Source organism: Prionailurus viverrinus, chromosome D4 (assembly GCF_022837055.1).
Source record: "Prionailurus viverrinus isolate Anna chromosome D4, UM_Priviv_1.0, whole genome shotgun sequence".
In the NCBI taxonomy this organism is placed as follows: Eukaryota; Metazoa; Chordata; class Mammalia; order Carnivora; family Felidae; genus Prionailurus; species Prionailurus viverrinus.
The window spans coordinates 16423545-16443658 of record NC_062573.1 but is presented as its reverse complement, the minus strand read 5'-3'; the positions used below and the strand labels follow the sequence as shown (position 1 = coordinate 16443658).

The 20114-nt window shown below is 39.2% G+C and overlaps 1 protein-coding gene across 1 annotated transcript in view; it reads right to left on the bottom strand.

The window, feature by feature from the left end:
* Nucleotides 1-1873: 1873 nt before the first annotated feature.
* The window catches only part of LPAR1 (lysophosphatidic acid receptor 1), a 134288-nt gene continuing 116047 nt past the window's right edge, over nt 1874-20114 (bottom strand). The window contains exon 6 of the mRNA XM_047831236.1: nt 1874-4317. Within this exon, the coding sequence (XP_047687192.1) occupies nt 4016-4317 (302 nt within the window). The 3' untranslated portion in view covers nt 1874-4015. The remainder of the gene's footprint in view (nt 4318-20114) is intronic.

Sequence of the window (20114 nt, the reverse complement as noted above, 5' to 3'; positions counted from 1 at the left end):
ACCAGCAACCCAGGCAGGATTCTTTTGCTGCAAGGGATATTAGTGGAAAAATCGGTGAAACTTGAATGGGGCTGTGAATTAAATGGTAGTTTATCAGTGATAATTTCCTGATTTTGATTGGTTGTATTGAGGTTGTGAAAGAGAATATTGCCTGTAGGAATTACACAGTAACCAAGGATGATGGGGCATCGTGTTGGCAACTTACACGTAGTTCAGGAAAAATGTTCTATAAATTTGGCAAACTTTAAGTTTGAGATTGTTTCAAAATAAAAATTATGTTTAGTATGAGAAATGCAATTGATAGTTTTTTCTGCAGTCTAGAGCTCAAGAGATTATAGTATGTTCAAGTTCTCCTTCCTTTTCCAATAAACAATATATAGTCAAATGAGAAGGACAGCAGGAGTGAAAATGGAATTCTCTAAATCAAGGGTTGGCACAGTTTTTCTGCAACTGGTCAGATAGTAAATACTTTAGGCTTTGAGGGATGATCTCTGTTGCAACTATTCAATTCTGCCATTGTAGTACCAAAAAAAAGCCATAAACAATAAACTGATGAGTGTGGCTGAATGCCAATAAAACTCTTTGACACTGAAATTTGAAGTTCATATAATTTCCATGTCTTACAAAATATTCCTCTGCCTCAACCCTCCAATCATTTAAGAATGTAAAGCTCATCCTTAGTTCATACAAAAACTGGTAGATTTGGTCAATGAGTCCTAGTTTGCCAACCTCTGCTTTAGATTTTAAAAGGGTCTTTACACAACACATTTTTAAGCACATTATTAGTAAATAATTTATAGATATGAGAATTACAAATTTCCCAGAAGAACCTGAGATTTTAGGTATAGACTATCAAGTTACAGGTGAATGTTACAGGATGAACGGACCCTGCTTTGGAAGAGTGCTGACCCATTTTGGCCCTCAGTTATACACATTTCTTCTGTCAGATGACACCTAAACCCAAGCCCGTCCCAACACACAAACAAACCCCAATCCTTCTGAGGGTTTAGGGTCAGGTGAAGCTCACTTGGTGTTAAAAATGAGTGATTTGTTTCAAAAAGTCTTGCCAGAAAAATGTTCCTACCTTGGTGTAATGAAGGGACCCAATTAAGACATGTTTCTACAGTTTTGATTTAGCACGAGTCACAAGCTGGGTTTAAGAAAAAGAGCTAGAAACAAGATCACAAAATTATATTTCAAAAGTTGAGGGACTAGCAGAATAAATTAGAAGGAAGACGGACAGTGGAACCTAATGGTTAATTGGGAAAGAAAATGGGAAAACCAGTATGATTCATTAATTGTATATCGGCTGATGTTTCAAGACTAGGAAATCATGGTTTCACTAATTTAAAAAATGGAATATGTGAGGGGTGAATAATTTGTGAAGAAGAATTCTAAGATATCTGATTTCTAACAATCTTACATCCACCTAAATTTAAAGGTTCAGAACTCTCTTCCAAATGTCATGGAGACCTTCATTCCTTTGAATAAATGTTAACTTTTTTTAACATCTTAGCAACACAACAAAAAGAATATAATTAGCATATCATTGGAAGATACCTATGACTTTTGTTAGTTATTAAAATTGATAAGCATGAAGATCACTGTGATTCTATAAACTCCAAGTTTTTCATAAAGTCATCATAATGTTTTTATAAACTCACTTTTTCCAAAAGAAACTCATGTTAAGAGTAAGACTTATTACTGACAGAAAAAAAGCAGTTCTGAGTTGGGGAAGCACATGGTTGCTTCACCCCAAGAGGTCAGAAGGCCTGGTGACGGGGACATGAAGTTGTCCACAGAAGGAAGGCACCTTCCGATGCAAGCTGGAAGATTCCTGAGCAACAGAAACAACACGGACCAGAACCACACATTGCCAAACACTGATTGAAAATGAATTTATTAAGATCCAATTAGTATGTTTTTAACTCAAATAGTCCAGAATATATGCACATGAAAGTCCAAGTTCATTTCTTTCACTTCCAACATAAAATGCTCTGTACTTTGGATAAAGTATGTGCAAACACGTTTCTGCTAACTGGTTCCCCATGTTCTTTCCACCGTGGGCACCTTACAAGTCTGCCCTCTGCTCAAATGCTGACCTCTTCCTTCCTAGACAATGATTCTTCTGGACATCTTTCTCTTAAACGTACTCCCAACTTTCCCATACCTGCTTCATGACTGTGACTTTACTGGTTACTTATAACAAACTGGTACAATTACTAGTTCATCTGGACAATTCATTAAACAGGTATCACCCATTATGGTGGGAATCTATTAGAGGTGATTCCCAGAGAATACACAGTATCCAGTCACATACTGACACACTCAACCCATTTGCTACACGAGGGTCCCAAGCTACTTAATACGAAGATCCTTTATTCTCTTGGCATGTTTGATTTATTCGCATTGTCTTCACTTCTACATTACAGCCGTGGCGACCAAGAGCTGGAAATCGGTTCCTCAAACAAAATTTGGGATTGCTAGACATATTAACTAGGGGGTCCTGGCTATTTGTGACAATTGACTGCTTCTAGTCCATCTTGTTATAGAGAAAAAGTCACTCTCAACTAAAGTGACCACTGCATTTCCTTTGTAAAAAGGTAACTTCACTGGCTTTCCTCACAATTGCCACCCATGTGGTGCAAAGCAGGAAATCCCTTTTTATAAAAGGTAAGAGCATAAAAAGACATTTCACATTTAAAAAAAAAAAATCCTTCATGGGAATACGTCCTAAGTAAATCATCAATTATATGGACAAAGTTTTATGTACACAAAATTTTGCAACATTATTTATAATAGCAAAAATCAGAAATGACCTAAGTAGTCAACAACGTGGGAATGGTTAAATAAACGGAATTGCATCCATTAAATGGAATATTATATAGCCACTAAAATTATGTTTTTGTAAAATTTTTAACGCCATAGGAAAATGTGGCAACTCTGCAGTGGAAAAAAAAAACGGTTATAAAATTGTTTACGTATGATCCCAATTATATAAAAAGGCATGTGATATACATAGAGGCATACACGGGGGGAAAGCTGTGGTTACGGTGGTTAACGGTGGTTACGTCTGGGTCACGATATTACCAGTAATTATTTTTTCTGTTTTACACAGTTCTGCATTTTTCAAGTTTTCTACAATGACTATGTATTATTTTATAATACAGAAAAACACAGGCTATTAAAAATTCTTCTGATGTACTGATAATTAGAATGCACTTGGGTATTACAAATATGTGCTTCATCTTCTATGACTTCTTTTAGACTACGTATTCTTTTGGTAATAAACTTACATTCCCTGTTTTAGATGTGTTATAACACTTTGACAAGAAGGTAATATTATGATTAGAACATTGTTTCACAACCTAAATACTGGCTTTGACATCTAGGTTCTTCTATTTCCTAGAAGATTTAAAATCGATACCCTTTTATCTTTTTAAGTAAGGCATACTGCATACATACATTACATGCATGCTCTCTAAAAAATTCTAATTCACAATTTTCCTACATAAGGAAAAAAATGGAGTTACAATAGTTTAACAACAGCCTACAGTCTTATCCATCACAAGCATGCTGATAGGCATAAACATGTTTATTAAATGAAATGTATCCTTTAGAAATAAAAAGAGGGAAGCCTGTATGTAGATGAAGTTGTGGATTCAATTACTCAGAATTTATTCTGACTTGCACCAAACCACACAAAATCTTTTGAAGTCTAGTTAGTGTAGTCTAAATGGACACCCTGGAGTCTATTATGGATTCCATGGCATGATCTCCACTTTCTACTGTCAAAAGGAACGGGGATCAGGATGAGGGTTGTCACATAAGCTAATTTTCCATATATCTCAAGTCTTGTGGGGTCTAGGAACAAATACTGCCATTGGTTAGTGTTTAAGTACGTGAGTTTATTTTTCCTCTCTCTCTCACACCGCACCTTGCCCTGGCATTTGGGTAGGGGGAGGCCGTTCATCCCTCAATCGATGATGGCTGGCTGCTCATCTTAGTTTCCTTTCTAAACCACAGAGTGGTCATTGCTGTGAACTCCGGCCAAGATGGTGTGGTTGAGGGAGGAAGCTGAGCGGTCCGAGCCTTCTGTGGGGCCACTGGTGTTGTCACTGCGCTGGCAGCAGAGGATCTGTCTGAAGGTGGCGCTCATCTCCTTGTCACGGTAGGAGTAGATGATGGGGTTCATGGCGGAGTTGAACTCAGCAAGCAGAAGGAAAAATTTCTCATAGGCCAAGACGTCACACTGCGGACAGCACACATCAAGAAGTAACAAGACCAATCCAGGAGTCCAGCAGATGATAAAGGCACCTACAAGGACAGGGATCAAGAGGATTTTACAATGGAAGAACAAAAAAAAAAAAAAATATATATATATATATATATATATATATATATATATAATTATGAAGCAAGCAACCGTCATGTGAATTTGACATTGGTTCAACATAAAAATACTAAGATTCAAAGCCACCAGATCATCATCTGAAATGAAATGTTCATTTTCTGTAAAAATAAAAAAAAATTTAGTGAGAAAATAATTTAATAAAATCTCATTGATTCAAACCCTACTGAAATTGAGTATTTATGAGATAAAGATGATGACTACTTTGAGCAAAACATACAGTTTGCTAAGAAATTGAGACAGTGGGGGATACACCCCTCAACCCTTACAAAGATAGGGTTTTTAGCAGTATGACGTTGTTTTGGAGCAGAAGGGAACCCTGTGACAAATGTCCTTTAATGTTTGATTAAGGCATAATTTCTGAATTCAGGCTGAATGAACTCAAATCCTTGCTTTGCTATTTAGAAAACTGAGTGAATTTAGGCAATTACTTTCTTACCTCAGTTTTCTAATGTGAAAAATACAAATGATTACATTTACCTCATCAGGCTTATTGTAAGGAGTAAATGGGTGTTGAGAAAATAATCGTTAAGTATATTTTATCAGTATCAACAATAATACTGTTATGATCTGCTCAGTATCACGGGCCTACTTGGAAAGAGAAATTTCCAACAGGAAGATGGATGTTTATTTTCTATTCAACAATCACTTAAAAGGTGCTTTTCTATAGGCCTTACAAATACTAATTTTAGCAGCACTTTAATAGCCATAGGGGAGAGAAACCATTATCCCATCATATAGGTGAAGGAACTAGGAAAATGCTATGTTATATTCCTGCTTCCTGAACTTAAGAAAATTAAATATTTTAACCCAAATTTTATGGTTTAGGTGTTTTACTAATTTAGATCAACTTTCATTTCTTCCCCAACTATTCTGAATTGTTTGGGCTTTTACTCTACGTGTAAAAAGAATGGAAATTCTTAATTCCAGTTGATTTTGTTGCTGAAATCACTCATTTGACTCCCAGGGAAAGTAGAGGTTGTGAAACAGTACTAAAATCTACCACCGTGGCACTCCAGGATCTGCAGGGGATCCTTGGCCAAGAGGACATGGGCTAACACAACCGGTGGGCACCACCCCGTCCCATCATCGCTCACCCGTATGTGCAATCAGGCCACGCGGTGAACAGACAGGGAACAGGATGACCACTGAAGCATCTTCAGATTTAAATGGCACTGGCCTAAGTGGCTTGGACTGGGGTTGTGGATTTGTACTAGCCTCAAGGGTTGAGTTTTGTAAAACATAAACACATGAGATTTAGTATCCAAACAGCCCTGTTTTGAATGTGAGGTTTCTTTTTTGAGCCTGTTCAGCAGGGAAATGAAAATAAAGAAGAAAAGTACCCCCATAAAGCTCTTTGTTCTAAAACGCAAATGTGTATTGGCTTTCAACTGCTATTCACTTTGAAGACTGTCCAAGGTGCTTCATTTTCTAATAAATACAATACCTTAGATTCTCCTTAGAGAGAAAAAAAAATATTTCAAATATCAGGAGATAATAGCCAAGGAGCTATTTGAACTTCAAGTAAAAATGTTAATAAAGCATTCATTCCAAGTCCTTGAATTTCCTTGCTTGAAAATCACTCAGAAAGCTAAACATAAAGGGAAATCAAAGGAATTGCCTCTTGGGTTTCAGAAATAATGCATTATTCATTGAGAAGCCAGGAAGGGAATTATTCTCAGGGTGGAAAATGCTTGGATGGAAAATGCATGGTCCCATTATTCCATTTACTTGGAAACTAAAAACACGCAGGCCCTTCATGAATGGGAGAGCATTCTTGCAAGTTTCCTTTCCCTTTCTTTTATCAAAGCTCTAATTGAACTCAAATTCAGAGCTTGATTAGATACCAGCAACATGCAGCTCAACAGATTTATTTTAAATAAAATGATCTTTTTCTCCTCCTGGGCAGAAGAAGGGAACATTCTTATTCCCACAGGACTTTAAGTGACAGAATTCAACTACAGTCATTTGTCGCTTATAATTTCTTCCAACTTTTAAAATTCAAAAAGAGCAAGATCTTTTTAATAAAAGCCATAGTCTCAGAAACTAGCCCATAGGCCTTACTTTTAGACCGAAAAAAAAAAAAAAAAAAAAAAAAAAAGGCAAGGAGACTTGCTAGATTAGAGACAGGAAGTGGGAAACACCATCCTGACACAGGAGCTAATATATGTGGATACTTCATTGAGGAACTTGGAGTCCTCTCCCTTCTTCACTGAAAGGAACTGTTTTCAGTACTAGGATCACAGGCCCAATCACACAGTCCCAATACTCTGTGCTTGGTTCTTTAAGACTTGAGTAATTCGAGGGACTCATAGTACAGGCCTCAAAAATCAACATCTAAAACCAATCATATCATTTTCCCTTCTTCTCCCTTCCCTCCTCTTTCACAGAGGTGCCAAGGACCACACTGACCAAAAGTGAAGATGGACCACAGAAGTGGAAAGTGGGGGCCTGGAACATTCCAAGGAGGTGAGGCTTCTAAACAATAGTTAGTGAGTGGGGCGCCTGCCTGGCTCGGTCAGTAGAACATGCTACTCTTGATCTCAGGGTTATGAGTTCGAGCCCCACATTGAGTGTAGAGATTACTTAAAAATAAAATCTTTAAAAGATAAAATAAACAATAGTGAGTGAATGTTATGAAATCAAGTTTGCTCCAACTATGAGTTTACCCCCACGCTTCTTTAATGAAAAATTTTTTTAATGTTTATTTTTGAGAGAGAGAAAACGAACACCAGCGGGGGAGGGGCAGAGAAAGAGAGAGAGAGAGAGAGAGAGAGAGAGAGAGAGAGACATAGAATCCAAAGCAGGCTCCAGGCTCTGAGCTGTCAGCACAGAGCCCAACATGGGGCTCGAACTCACAAGCTGTGAGATCATGACCTGAGCTGAAGTCAGACGCTTACTGAGCCACCCAGGTGCCCCTACCCTCAAGCTTTTAAAAACAAAAACTACACCCAGGCCCCTTTAGTAATAAGCAGCCTACCATAATCCAATTGGGTGATGGGACTTGAGATGTGCATTATGGACCCTATTGACACCTAATCTGCAGAGACTCGAGTACATGCCGAGTAAGAGTAAAAAGAACCTCATCTCCACATCAGTAAAGTGGAAAAGTAACAGCTCCTTGCCTACTCCATAGGGAGTGCTGAGGATCACGCTGAGATACAACATGTAAAAGCTCTCTATACCCTGTACATCTACTGGACTATACTACCTATCGCCAATGTCAGTGGCATAATAAGTGAAGGCTGGTGTAGCACAGAACCAGAGCAGATTTCCTGCAAGGGCACAATGTGGAAGCACGTTTTGGACTGGAGAAGACCTGGCATTTCAGGAATCTCTGAAATGATACCACCCTGATTATGAGATTCCAAGGACTTGCTGTTGAGTCCAAGGAAGATAAGAAGAAGGAAAAGAGAGGGAACACAGGGAAGCACAGGAGCCCCACATTATTTTGGAGGTTCTCATGGGTCAGCTCAGCACCTATACCAAGATGGCACGCTACTGGATGTAGTACTTGATAGGGACAGTGCTTTATGTAGTTTGTATATTTCCAGGACATTTCTGATGGATGTATTCCCACAAGGAATGGTATGCAACAGTAGGGAAATAAAAAGGAATCATAAGTAGTTTATGGTTATTGATTTTAAAGTCAGAAGCAGAAGTGGCAGAAGATAAGATGGCCAAGGTCATGAAGGCCTTGTGCACCTGGCTAAGACATTTGAAATTTCTCCAGCACAGCACTGGTTCTCAGGCCTTGCCACATATTACAATAAACCCACAGAGCTCGTAAGAAAGATTTTCACTTACACTTCCCTCTGTGAGAGTCTAATGTCATTGGCCTCACTGGTCTGTGTCTCACTGAACATGGAATGCTCTAATACAGTGGAAGGAAGAAAATAATTTGGATAAAAATAAAGACAAAAACATCAGATGTTTCCAAATTCCAGAGAACTACAGAAAGCCTGAATTAGAGCAGTGCCAATATTAGGAAACGGACTGCATGAAATGGGGAAGATGGAAAGAGTCTAGATGTGCCTCTAGGTTTTCCATGGTGGGGGTTGGAGGGGGTGGTGAAGGAAGTAAGTCGCTACCTTTCATTGAAGGAGGAAACACAGGAGAAAGGGTTGGCTGGTGTTTTCTGAGGGGAGAGGAGGCGAACAGAGATAATGCCCTCGAGTTTACTGATCTTAACTTTGAGGCACCTGCGAGACTTCAGCTGCAGACGCCTTAAAGACAGGATAGGCTCATGGCAATTTGAGTCCTGGGCAACCGTCTCTCAGCGTGCTGAACAAGAGTGGCTACATTCTGCACAATCTGCCATGCTACATGTAACAGGGGGAGACAGATATTCAAAAAATATCCATGGGTTAGAATGAATAGCGGAAGTTGCTCTTCTTAGAGCAAGCTTCATTCCTGTCTTACGCATCTGTCAAATCAATCTGTGAGGCCCCGATGCCCACAAAGATGGAAGGAGAGGTGCTGGAATGTAGACGTAAAAAGCAGGGAGGAAGGAGGCTGTTTTGGAACAACAGGTCACAGCTGCAGAATGAGATCGTATTACCACACCTTCCCTCAAATCTACACAACCCCATCAGCGGAATAATGCTTACCATCTGGTCTCACAATTAGAGTCTTTTCTCTAGAGTGACTTTTCCCTAATCAGTTGAACTCTGCTTACATATGGAACATAACCAAGCTTTAACCAAAGTTAAAGAGAGAAAGTCCTTGACAGAGAAGACCGCTAGGGAGAGCGCCCTTTGATGAAGAAAAACCAGAAAACATTTCCAGTCTGGCTGGCAAATTTGTGTTTTTACCAAACAAACAAACAAAACAACAAAACAGGTAAAACAAAAACAAAAATACACACCAAGACAACCCACAGATCCAAGACAAGTCAAGGTAACGCAATTCCACACCAGTGCTGTGTTCAAGTCAACCTCTCCTCTGGCCCTGCATTTCTTGTTTCTCAAAGGATCTACGAGATAGTCCAATCTCAGAGGCCTGTGGTAGAGGCTGAGGGGGGATATAGGTGTTCAAAAACATACACTACCTCCACGGCCACTAAATTGGAATTTCCTCAGAGAAGGAGCAGCTTGGTATCCCAGAATTCAGTCCAATTTTTGTAGCTGTATTATGATTTCTGCTACTAAGGTACACAGAAATGATTCAGCCAGTGAGGAAACCCTTCGAAATTACATATTTTAAAAGAGGCTGTGTTAGATAACAGGCCGCAGGTGAAAGGCTTATGCCTAGGTCTAGCAGTTGAGGGATCGCTGCAATGAAGACGTAAATGGCTTTTTGAAATTAAAGTTTTTCTCTAAAAGAGCAACCTAGATTATTTATAAAATCCATTTCCTAGAACACTGAAAAGATAAAATCAATGCAATTCCACTTCTTCATGGTCATAGTAAATGCTTCGTACGTTTATAGTTGCATGATCTCATTCATTGTGTGACGTACTCTAACGTTTCCTTCACCCCTGAGGGCAACATTTATCCTTTAAAATTTTTAAATATTTATTTTTGAAAGAGAGAAACAGAGCACAAATGGAGGAGGGGCAGAGTGAGAGGGAGTCACAGAATCCGAAGCAGGCTCCGGGCTCTGAGCTGTCAGCACCAAGCCTGATGTGGGGCTCGAACTCATGAACCGCAAGATCATGACCTGAGCCGAAGTCGGGCACTTAACAGACTGAATCACCCACGTGCCCCAACGTTTATCCTTTAAAGGACATTAACAACATACACATCTCGGGGTGCCTGGCTGGCTCAGTCGGTGAAGCGTGCAACTCTTGATCTCGGGGTTGTGAGTTTGAGCCCCACGCTCGGTGTAGAGGTTACATAAAAATAAAATCTTAAAAATAAACAAAAAAACATAAGATCTCAAAGCAGAACAGAATACTCATTCAGTTCTCTTTTGAATATTCCTGGATGAAAGTTTTAGCTAATCCTGTCTTTTAGCAACACAATGCTGGCTTTCCCACACAAAGGAGAATGCCAACACTGCTTTGCTTCTGGCATTTTATACTCTCCTTCACATTAAACACTGAGTATCACACACACCCCTGCTCCATACCCTACAACAGACTCTAAATCTCATCTTCAACTGTACATTGGAAAGCACATGCCGAAGTGGCTAGCATGCCAGCATCATCTCTCATAGAACATCTGTGCTTGAGAACAGCCGGTAGAAACCACTTCTCCATGGCTACAGCCCTAGCCAAGTAAGCAATACCTTTTATCTGCCTATTGCAACAGGTTCCTAACCAATTCCTCTTCCTCCATGCTTCTTCCCTAAAGCTTGCACAGAATAGCCAGAATGATCTTTCATACGCATAAATCAATTCATATTACATCACTTTCCTGCTTAAAATCCTACAAAGGCTTTCTGCTTGAAATCCTTACTGGGATTTGCCCCATATGACTGGCCTGTCAATCTCTTCCACCTCATCTCGTTCCACTCATCACTCATCCACTAGATTCTAATCACGTGCGCCAAGGTCATTTCTGTCTCAGGACCTTTGCATTTATAGTCCTATTACTTAGGAATACTCCTTCTGTGGACCTTCCCATCTGCTTAGTCACAATTAAATACCACTTCCTCAAAAGCCATCCTTGGTTATCCTACCTAATGTTGCACACTCTCCTCACTACACTCTCCCATTTTATCATCTTCATATCTCGTGACTATACCCAAAACTATCTCACTGGTTTAACATGTTTATTTTCTACCTTCCTTCAATGAGAATGTAAGCTTTGTGAAATAAGTAAATGTGGTCTCTTTCATGTCTGTATCTCCAGCATCTAGAACAGTAGCTGGCATACCGCGGGCATTCAATATATCTGTCACATATCAGTCACAGGTAACTGCCCAATAGACATATCCAAAACAAGGATAGCACCCTTTGAATGGGCGCTACAAGGCAGTCAGAGGGCATGAGGTGGATCATATATGCAAAAGTCTCACCATATCTGCATTTGTTACTGGAGCATAAATAAATCTATTGCTAACAATCTGGATGGGTATCAGATTATCTATAGAATCTCCTGAGTTCTGGAAAACCATGTTGGCTCAGTAATGAAGGGAGACATGGCATTACCCAAGTTCCTGCTACAGGAATGGTTCAATAGGATGATGATGCTTCATCAGACCCTGGATTCTGCAATAGCTACCTAGAAAAAATCACTTATTGACCCAACACACCTTTGTGTTAATCCCTCAGGATCCAAAGTTCCATGCAGGGGAATTTGGCCATGATTAGGTCTCATACCCATGCCCTAGTTATCAGGGAGTATCGAAAGAATATATCCTACCCTTTGGCATATACTGTCTTATCTTTTTTTAGAGTATAAAGTATACTTCTAATCACTTATCACCATAATCAGTGTCCAGGCATAATATTAAATGTGAATATTCACAAGTCTTTTTCAAGTGTCATACCTGCCTTTTTTATAGGCACTCAAATTGGTGTACTGTTTTCATATATTTATGTCCCCATAATTTATAATAGCTTACTTAACTCAAGGAAGACTCATAATTTATGAGAGGATAAGGATAATTCTCATTAATCTAATTTTTCTTCCCAGCATATCAGCTGGTTTCCTTTCAGTAACTGATGTCTAAATAATAGTATAAAGCTAAGTCCTTGAATTATCTTTATTCTTATAGAAAGTTTGGAAAATGCATAAAAGTATAAATAGGAAATTTTAAAAATTACTTAGAGTCCTGCAGTCTAGAGATACTTTAGTATATGATTTTGCACTTTTGAAATGTTGCTTTGAATTCTAAATGTGTGCCTTTTTTCTGATTGCATATGAAATTAATGTTGAATGACTGTTTATTAGTGATGGGGAAGGGTAGGGAAGTAGATTTTTTATCTCTAGGAAAATTATTTTGTTATCCAATTGGTGTTTTATGTAGTAATGTATCCTAATTTGTTCAATACAACATCCTCTTGAATCTGTGAGAATATTAACTGTAATTTATTTGAGGCTGTTTTATGTTTTCTAGAGTACTTCTGTTTCAATGTTAGACGCTATAATACTCACAAATCCACGGCAGGGGACACCATGCTTCAGGGAATGTGTGTTCATTATGCAGGAGACTTTCCAGAATAGGGGACCCTCTGGGAAATGAATTGCCATCAAAGCCAGCATTTTCCTATACTTACAATATCCAGTGATGCCATCTAATGGGTGGGCGAAAAGTTCCATTAGACAATCACATAGAGAGAAGTAGACTCCTCTGAAAGTTCTTATCTATGAATGGTGAAAACGAAGTTGCAATAATGCTCAGATAATACAGAAACAGCATGGCCATCTTTCAGCTCCAAATTCGAAAAAAGTCAAGAGACAGCTACCAAACAAAGACGCACTAAGTTGTATGTCCTTAAACATCCTCGGCCATACTTTCAGCTGTAGCTAACATTCTCCCAGAGAAATATATGACCACTAAGGACTCTATAAGCATATGAAACAGGAAATGCTTGACTTTACGTTCGACAAAACCATTACATATTAAACTATGTTAAAATGGGTCACCATCTCACCCCTTCCTCCCTTAACAGGTTGCGTGATTTCTACCCAGCTCTGTCTTGGTGTGAAATAGCTGAGGGGAAGACTGGCTCACCAGAGCATTACCACCCACCAATAACCATAAAACAGTGCTCCTCCCAATGCCTACCAAAAGATTTTCTTGCAAGTCCTTACTGTTTTCAAATGACAGTTTCTACACTTATAAAAATATATACAATTTTTATATATGCACACACACACTGTATGAGTGTATACATAACACATATCTGTATGTGCACGGATATTCATACATACATTGAGAACAGTCATCACATTTTAGTGTCTTTAAAAAAACAATGAGATTTGGGGGCCCCTGGGTGGCGCAGTCGGTTAAGCGTCCGACTTCAGCCAGGACACGATCTCACGGTCCGGAAGTTCGAGCCCCGCATCAGGCTCTGGGCTGATGGCTGGGAGCCTGGAGCCTGTTTCCGATTCTGTGTCTCCCTCTCTCTCTGCCCCTCCCCCATTCATGCTCTGTCTCTCTCTGTCCCAAAAATAAATAAAAACGTTGAAAAAAAAATAAAAAAAAAAAACAATGAGATTTATTTTCTTTCACATGTAGTAGACTCTGAGACCCAACCAAAAAGGCCGCCACTTAACATATTCTTCACATAGAAAATAATTCGCCATTCTCAGAATGGTGAAATCTGTTTTGCCTTCTAAACCTAGTGATAGCAATTTTCTTAAAAAGTAAATTTCACTTCTTATTTTAAAAATGATAAATATTCTATCTCACTGAAAATCAGTGTTGTCAACTCCAGACCAACGTCAACTAACTCAGAAAGTGATACTAAACATATTGCATGACTGTGGTCCAGCTGTTACCAAGGTGATTTGAATAATATTTATTCCTTTAAAAAGATAAATAAAATCCACCCCCCAGAATCTTTCCCTAGCAAAAGTTCAACATAAACAAGGAATTTATAATTAGTTTTGCAACACAAACAAGGAATTTATCACTGGCTTTGCAACATATTTAGTTTTTCAGCTATGAATTAAGATTCTCCCCAAATGACATTAAGTCTGAAAAATGAGTACTAAAATCTGGTTGAAAATATTCACAGAATGTAGCTGATGACAGAATCCTATGGATTTTATTCTTTACAGTTCATGAACTACTTGCACGGATCAGCAAGATATGTACTAATCAAGAGACCAACTTCAAGGACAAAGAAATGTAAAGAAAGTTTCATTTCTAATTCATTTTTTATTAACAAAATGGGGAAAAATTTAACCCAAAAGCAAATTCAGAAAATTCTGTGAAATATTCTTCCAACCTAAAAATTATTAGCTTTTTTTAAAACATGCCTACACATGTATATATCCAAATGACATGAAAAGAGGAACAGCAGAAATGCTAAATATAAATCATTCTTTTCAATACCGGCTATGCCTCCTACGGTTGCTAAATGTCTTGGATTGATATTTACAAAGCACAGATTCTTGGCAGAATAGGAGGGATGTACAAACTGCTAGAATATGATAGCTGTGTGCCTAAGATATCTCTCATTATCAAAACCTTTTAAGTTAAAAAAAAAAGTATACAAGCAATCATTCCATTGGGAAGTGAGTATTTAGGCTAAAGAATTCCAGATTGAAAATCATAAACAAATTTTTCTATATGAATTTTAATTATGTAACTACAAGTTCAGAGTAAAATATTGGTTGCTCAAACCTAAGATTAAAAATTACAAAACAAATTCAGACATAAATCCTGAACAAAAGTCTATCAGTTGTACAGCCTTCAAAATAAACTGCAACAATATCACTTCTAGGAATTTATCCTATAAATACAGTTACACACAATTGCACATTTGCAAAGAATTCTTTGCATTATTTTATTTCAATTCCAGTACGGTTAACATACAGTGTTATATTATTAGTTTCAGGTGTACAATAGAGTACACTTGATCTTAGCCAAAGGCCAAGAAGTGATTAGGTGTACAATATAGTAATTCAAAAATTCTATATATTACTGAGTGGTCATCATGGTGAGTATATGCTTAAGCCCCAGCACATATTTCACCCAACCCCCCACCCACCTCCTTTCTGGTAACCATCAGTTTGTTTTCTGGAGTTAAGACTCTGTTTCTTGGTTTGTCTTTGTTGTTTCCTTTGTTCATTTGTTTTATTTCTTAACTTCTACATGTGACTGGAATCATATGGTATTTGTCTTTCTCTGACGGACTTATTTCACTTAGCATTATACTCTCTAGATCCCATCTGTGTTGTTACAAATGACAAGATTTCATTTTTTTTTTTTAGAGGTTAGAAGCAAGCTATTTTATTTTTTTTTTTTTAACGTTTATTTATTTTTGAGACAGAGAGAGGCAGAGCATGAACAGGAGAGGGTCTGAGAGAGAGGGAGACACAGAATCTGAAACAGGCTCCAGGCTCTGAGCTGTCAGCACAGAGCTCGACGCGGGGCTCGAACCCAAGGACCGCGAGATCATGACCTGAGCCGAAGTCGGCCGCTTAACCGACTGAGCCACCCAGGCGCCCCAATTTCATTCTTTTTTTAATGTTTACTTATTTTTGAGAGAGAGAGAGAGACAGAGACAGAGACAGAGTGTGAGTGGGGAAGGGGCAGAGAGAGAGGGAGACACAGAATCTGAAACAGGCTCCAGGCTCTGAGCTGTCAGCACAGAGCCCGACGCGGGGCTCGAACCCACGGACCGCAAGATCATGACCTAAGCCGAAGTCGGACGCTTAACCAACTGAGCCACCCAGGCGCCCCTCATTCTCTTTTATGGCTGAATAATATTCCATTGTATATACACACACACAACATTTTCTTTATCCATTCATCAACTGATGGTCACTTGAGCTGCTTCCATAATTTGGCTATTGTAAATAATGCTGCAATAACCATACGGGTGCATATATCTTTTCAAATTAGTGTTTTCCTACTCTTTGGGTAAATATCCAGTAGTGGAATTACTGGATTATATGATAGTTGTATTTTTACTTTTTTTGAGGAGCCTCCATACAACTTTCCACATTGGCTATGCCAGTTTGCATTTCTACCAACAGTGCACAGGAGTTTCTTTTTCTTCACATCTCTGCCAACACTTGTTTCTCAGTATTGTTTATTTTTAAAAATAAGAAAGAGTCTAGGTAGAGAATAGAGAAGTAAATAGTCTAGGTAGAGAATGGTCACTGGAAGAAAAGCAAAATAAGTTACATTGTATTCATAAAGTGGAATCTTATTCAACTTCTTACATTTCTTCAGATATTCTATCCTGACAGATACCAAATGATCTCCAAGATACACTGCAAAAAAGATCTAGAAAAATATGTACAATATGCTACTATGCTTTAACTATAGCAACCAAAAAAGGCATGGGCAAACACACAGATGTCTATAATAAGCCCCAATTGAAGCTATCAATAAATTTTAAAAATGTTTAGAACATGAAATTATAAAAATGATACTTAAATGTTTTATTTGAACTTAAAATACCAATTTGTATTAAGTTGCCAATCCTTTAATACAGAGCCAAGACTTTATATTTGAACTGGGTCTGCTAATTGGAGCTCGGCATCATCTTCCACGCAAAGCCACACCAATAAAGTATCACATGTTACTTCCAAATTGGCTCCTCCAGAGTGGAGTCAGAACTTTAAAATTCTGGTAAAGCAGTTTGAGTACAAAAATCTTGCAGATTTTTTATGGTTTTCTTCAAACTTAGTTGTTCTCATCAGCAAATCTAAAGCAATTTCTTTTTGCAACTTGCTTTAAGTATTAACAAAATATCCACCTTAGTTTTCCCAGAAACATATTCTTGTTCTCATTTTTAAATATCAATACTGTAATATTTAATTAATTATACAACATAAACAGTTTGGGGAGCAAAAATAAATCGATTCTTGGTACCTGTCAGGAGCTGAATTACTTGGCTTTAAGGCTATAGTCTACTAACTTCCTTTTTTATCCATCTAAATATATATGTGTACTATGTACTATGTGTTAGGTACTATTCTAGGTACTGAGGATACCACAGCGAATCAAAAAGGAGAAAAAAATCTCTTCTCTCTTTGATCTTAGGTTCTAGAAGGGATTGAAAGACAACAAAATAACTTAAATTTCTTGTAGAGGGGGATAGCATTTGGGGACTGGGAGAGCAAGTGTGGAAGCAAGGGGAGCAGTTAGAGGCACGTGCAGAAGTCCAGAAAAGAGATAATGATGGCTTCCAACAAGGGAAGGTGATCACAGATATATGTTGATAGTAAAGCTTATCTAATTTGCTAATAGAATAGATGTTGGAGACAGAGAGAGGCAGAGGGACAAGTCAGGAAGCCTGCAAACAACTAAAATAAAGGATTTAGTGCCAAGGAGTTCACTGATGAGAGTTCAGTGGGTCTTGAGAATGGAAGCATGACTGGAGTAGATTCAAGAGTGAACAGGAGAAGTTGGATACTGCAAGGATAGACATTGCTTTTAGGCAGTTTTGCTGTGGATAGGAGAAAAGCGACTATTGGCATTTAATTGTTATGTTTTACCAAGTTTTGTTAACAATCATGTTGGTGAAGAGAAAGTTAACAGGTCCACACTATGCATGTATACATAGGTGCATACCCACCCCCACATATATATGCTCATGTACGTACAGAGCACTTTTAAATAAATTTTTTAATGTTTTATTTTTGACAGAGAGACAGAGCATGAGCGGGGGAGGGGCAGATAGAGAGGGAGACACAGAATCCGAAGCAGGCTCCAGGCTCTGAGCTGTCAGCACAGAGCCCGATGCAGGTCTCAAACCCACAAAGCATGTGATCATGACCTGGGGCATGAGTCAGATACTCAACTGACTGAGCCACCCAGGTGCCCCTGTACAGAGCACTTTTAGAATGCTACACCAAAAATTGTCAATTATATGTAAACTGTATGCTTTAAATATGTACCGTTTGTTACTGCTAATTATACTTCAATAAAGGAGAAAGGGGAGAAAGATGGGTGGGAGGGGAGAAAGTGATTGAGATTAAGAAAGAGACTGACCAAGACTAGCACGGACCATCTTTAGTTTCTTCTTCCCATCTCTTGGTAGAAAGCATAGTCAGGCCCACTCAAAACCATGCAGCAGTAACCTTAGTGGTACAGACTTCGTGCTGGGGAGGCCCATGGTTGAGGGTCTGTGGGTACTGTCTGTGGGTCGGTGGCTAAGTCTTTTGATCCAGGAATGCAATGTTAGCAAGCCCTTCTGACTTCAGAACTAAAGCTCTTAAATGTTAAATATGACATTCTTATCTTGAAAAGAATAGCCAGCAGTTTGGGGAAAATTTAAAATCCTACTGGGGGCGCCTGGGTGGCTCGGTCGGTTAAGCGTCCGACTTCGGCTCAGGTCATGATCTCACGGTCCGTGAGTTCGAGCCCCGCGTCGGGCTCTGTGCTGACAGCTCAGAGCCTGGAGCCTGTTTCAGATTCTGTGTCTCCCTCTCTCTCTGCCCCTCCCCTGTTCATGCTCTGTCTCTCTCTGTCTCAAAAATAAATAAACGTTAAAAAAAAAATTTAAAAAAATAAAATCCTACTAACGACGGGATGAGTAATAAATAAATGGACACATCCACATGCTGTTGACAAAAAAGTCATTTGACAGTCTTTCTGAAGGGCAATATGGTGAAATTTCTAAACTTAACAATCTTCTATCTATCGGCCCTGCTCCATGTAGGTATTTATCCACACAGGAAGATATGTGAAATATACATCTGTAAACTTATACCACCCACCATTCGTTATAAGATTGCTACAGGTATTTACACACATATATTCTCTCCATACACTACACCAAGTCTAGAAAGATACACATCACACTGTTAGCAGTAGTGAAGCTCGAAGGCTCACGGTAGTGGTGTATAGACTTTAAATTTTATTGTAATTCATTTTTTTAAATTTTTGTATTTTTGTAACTTTCAGGGTTTTTCTTTTTAATAAAGAGTATATTTAATAAGTAAGGAAACAGGTGACAATATGCAGGCATTATTCCCCCGGGGAACTCAACAAGCTAGCTGTGGGGAGGAAGACAGACTGAGGTTTCCTAGGGATAAAATTTTTTTCAATCTCCCACCCAGACTGTGTGATTTGGAAGGTGATAAGGGTCTTAATATTCACACTTCAGTAGACAAAAGAGATAGGCCTGAGGTCACACACACTGTTTCTTTCCCTGACTACTGGCAAGATATCCAACAGCTCCTACAATTCTGCTGAGCCTTAATTTCCTTCTTTGTCAAATGCGGAAACCACTTTCAGCACTGCTCTAAGGACTGAAGGAGACCCCCCTGTGGGCTAACGGGCCACCTGACGGGCTCCCTTCGTTCTTTTCCTCTTTCCTCTTCCTTCAGAAAAACCCATGGAATAAATCTACAAGAAATACAGATATGTGGAGTGAACTATTATTGGTTCTCCAGGCCTAAAGGTCACTCTAGCCACAGAGTGACCACTAGAATGTCCTCTTCCTGTTTAAGAAACTTCTGAGAGCATTCATCAGGATTTCTTGATGAGCTCTCAAATTTCAGGGTCGGCCCTCTTTCTACTTTAAGTTGGAAAAGAATTCGAGCTAAGAGACAAATTAGTAACAAGTTTAAATGATCCTTGCTTTTACTGTGCTTCAGACAGAGGACAATAGTCGCTAAACAGTAATGGGCTCCCTCGGCCCGCTATGCCCTTCCAGTGTTGTAGAAAGAGCCTGGGAACATGGTAAAAAAAAAAGTGACAAAAGTGACTCTGAGCCTGCTCAGAGCTGTGATGCAGGGGCAGCTGCCCACAGCCCAGCCAGAGCCAGGGGAGTTTCTGGGCAGACGCTGGGGCCCGGCTACTTTGTAATGTAGGCCCACAGTCAGGAAAGGCAGGACTAAGACCCACCCCTGCCCCACCCCTGCCCCACCCCCCCCACCCCCCCCAGTCGAGGCCTAAGGCAGAGGCCAGATTCCTAGCTGGGGAACTGGATGAAATGGACTTGTTTTTTAATGACAGGGTCTGGCCCAGCTGAGCTGTTTGAGGAAAACAGATAAGGCAGGGAGGGAACTTCTTTAGGGAGTAGACACTGGCCTCAGCTTTCTGTTTTTCACAGGTTACAGTTTAGGAGGGGATGGTGGGGATTCATCAGGCAATATAAGCAATGAGTGTGTGGTGCTCA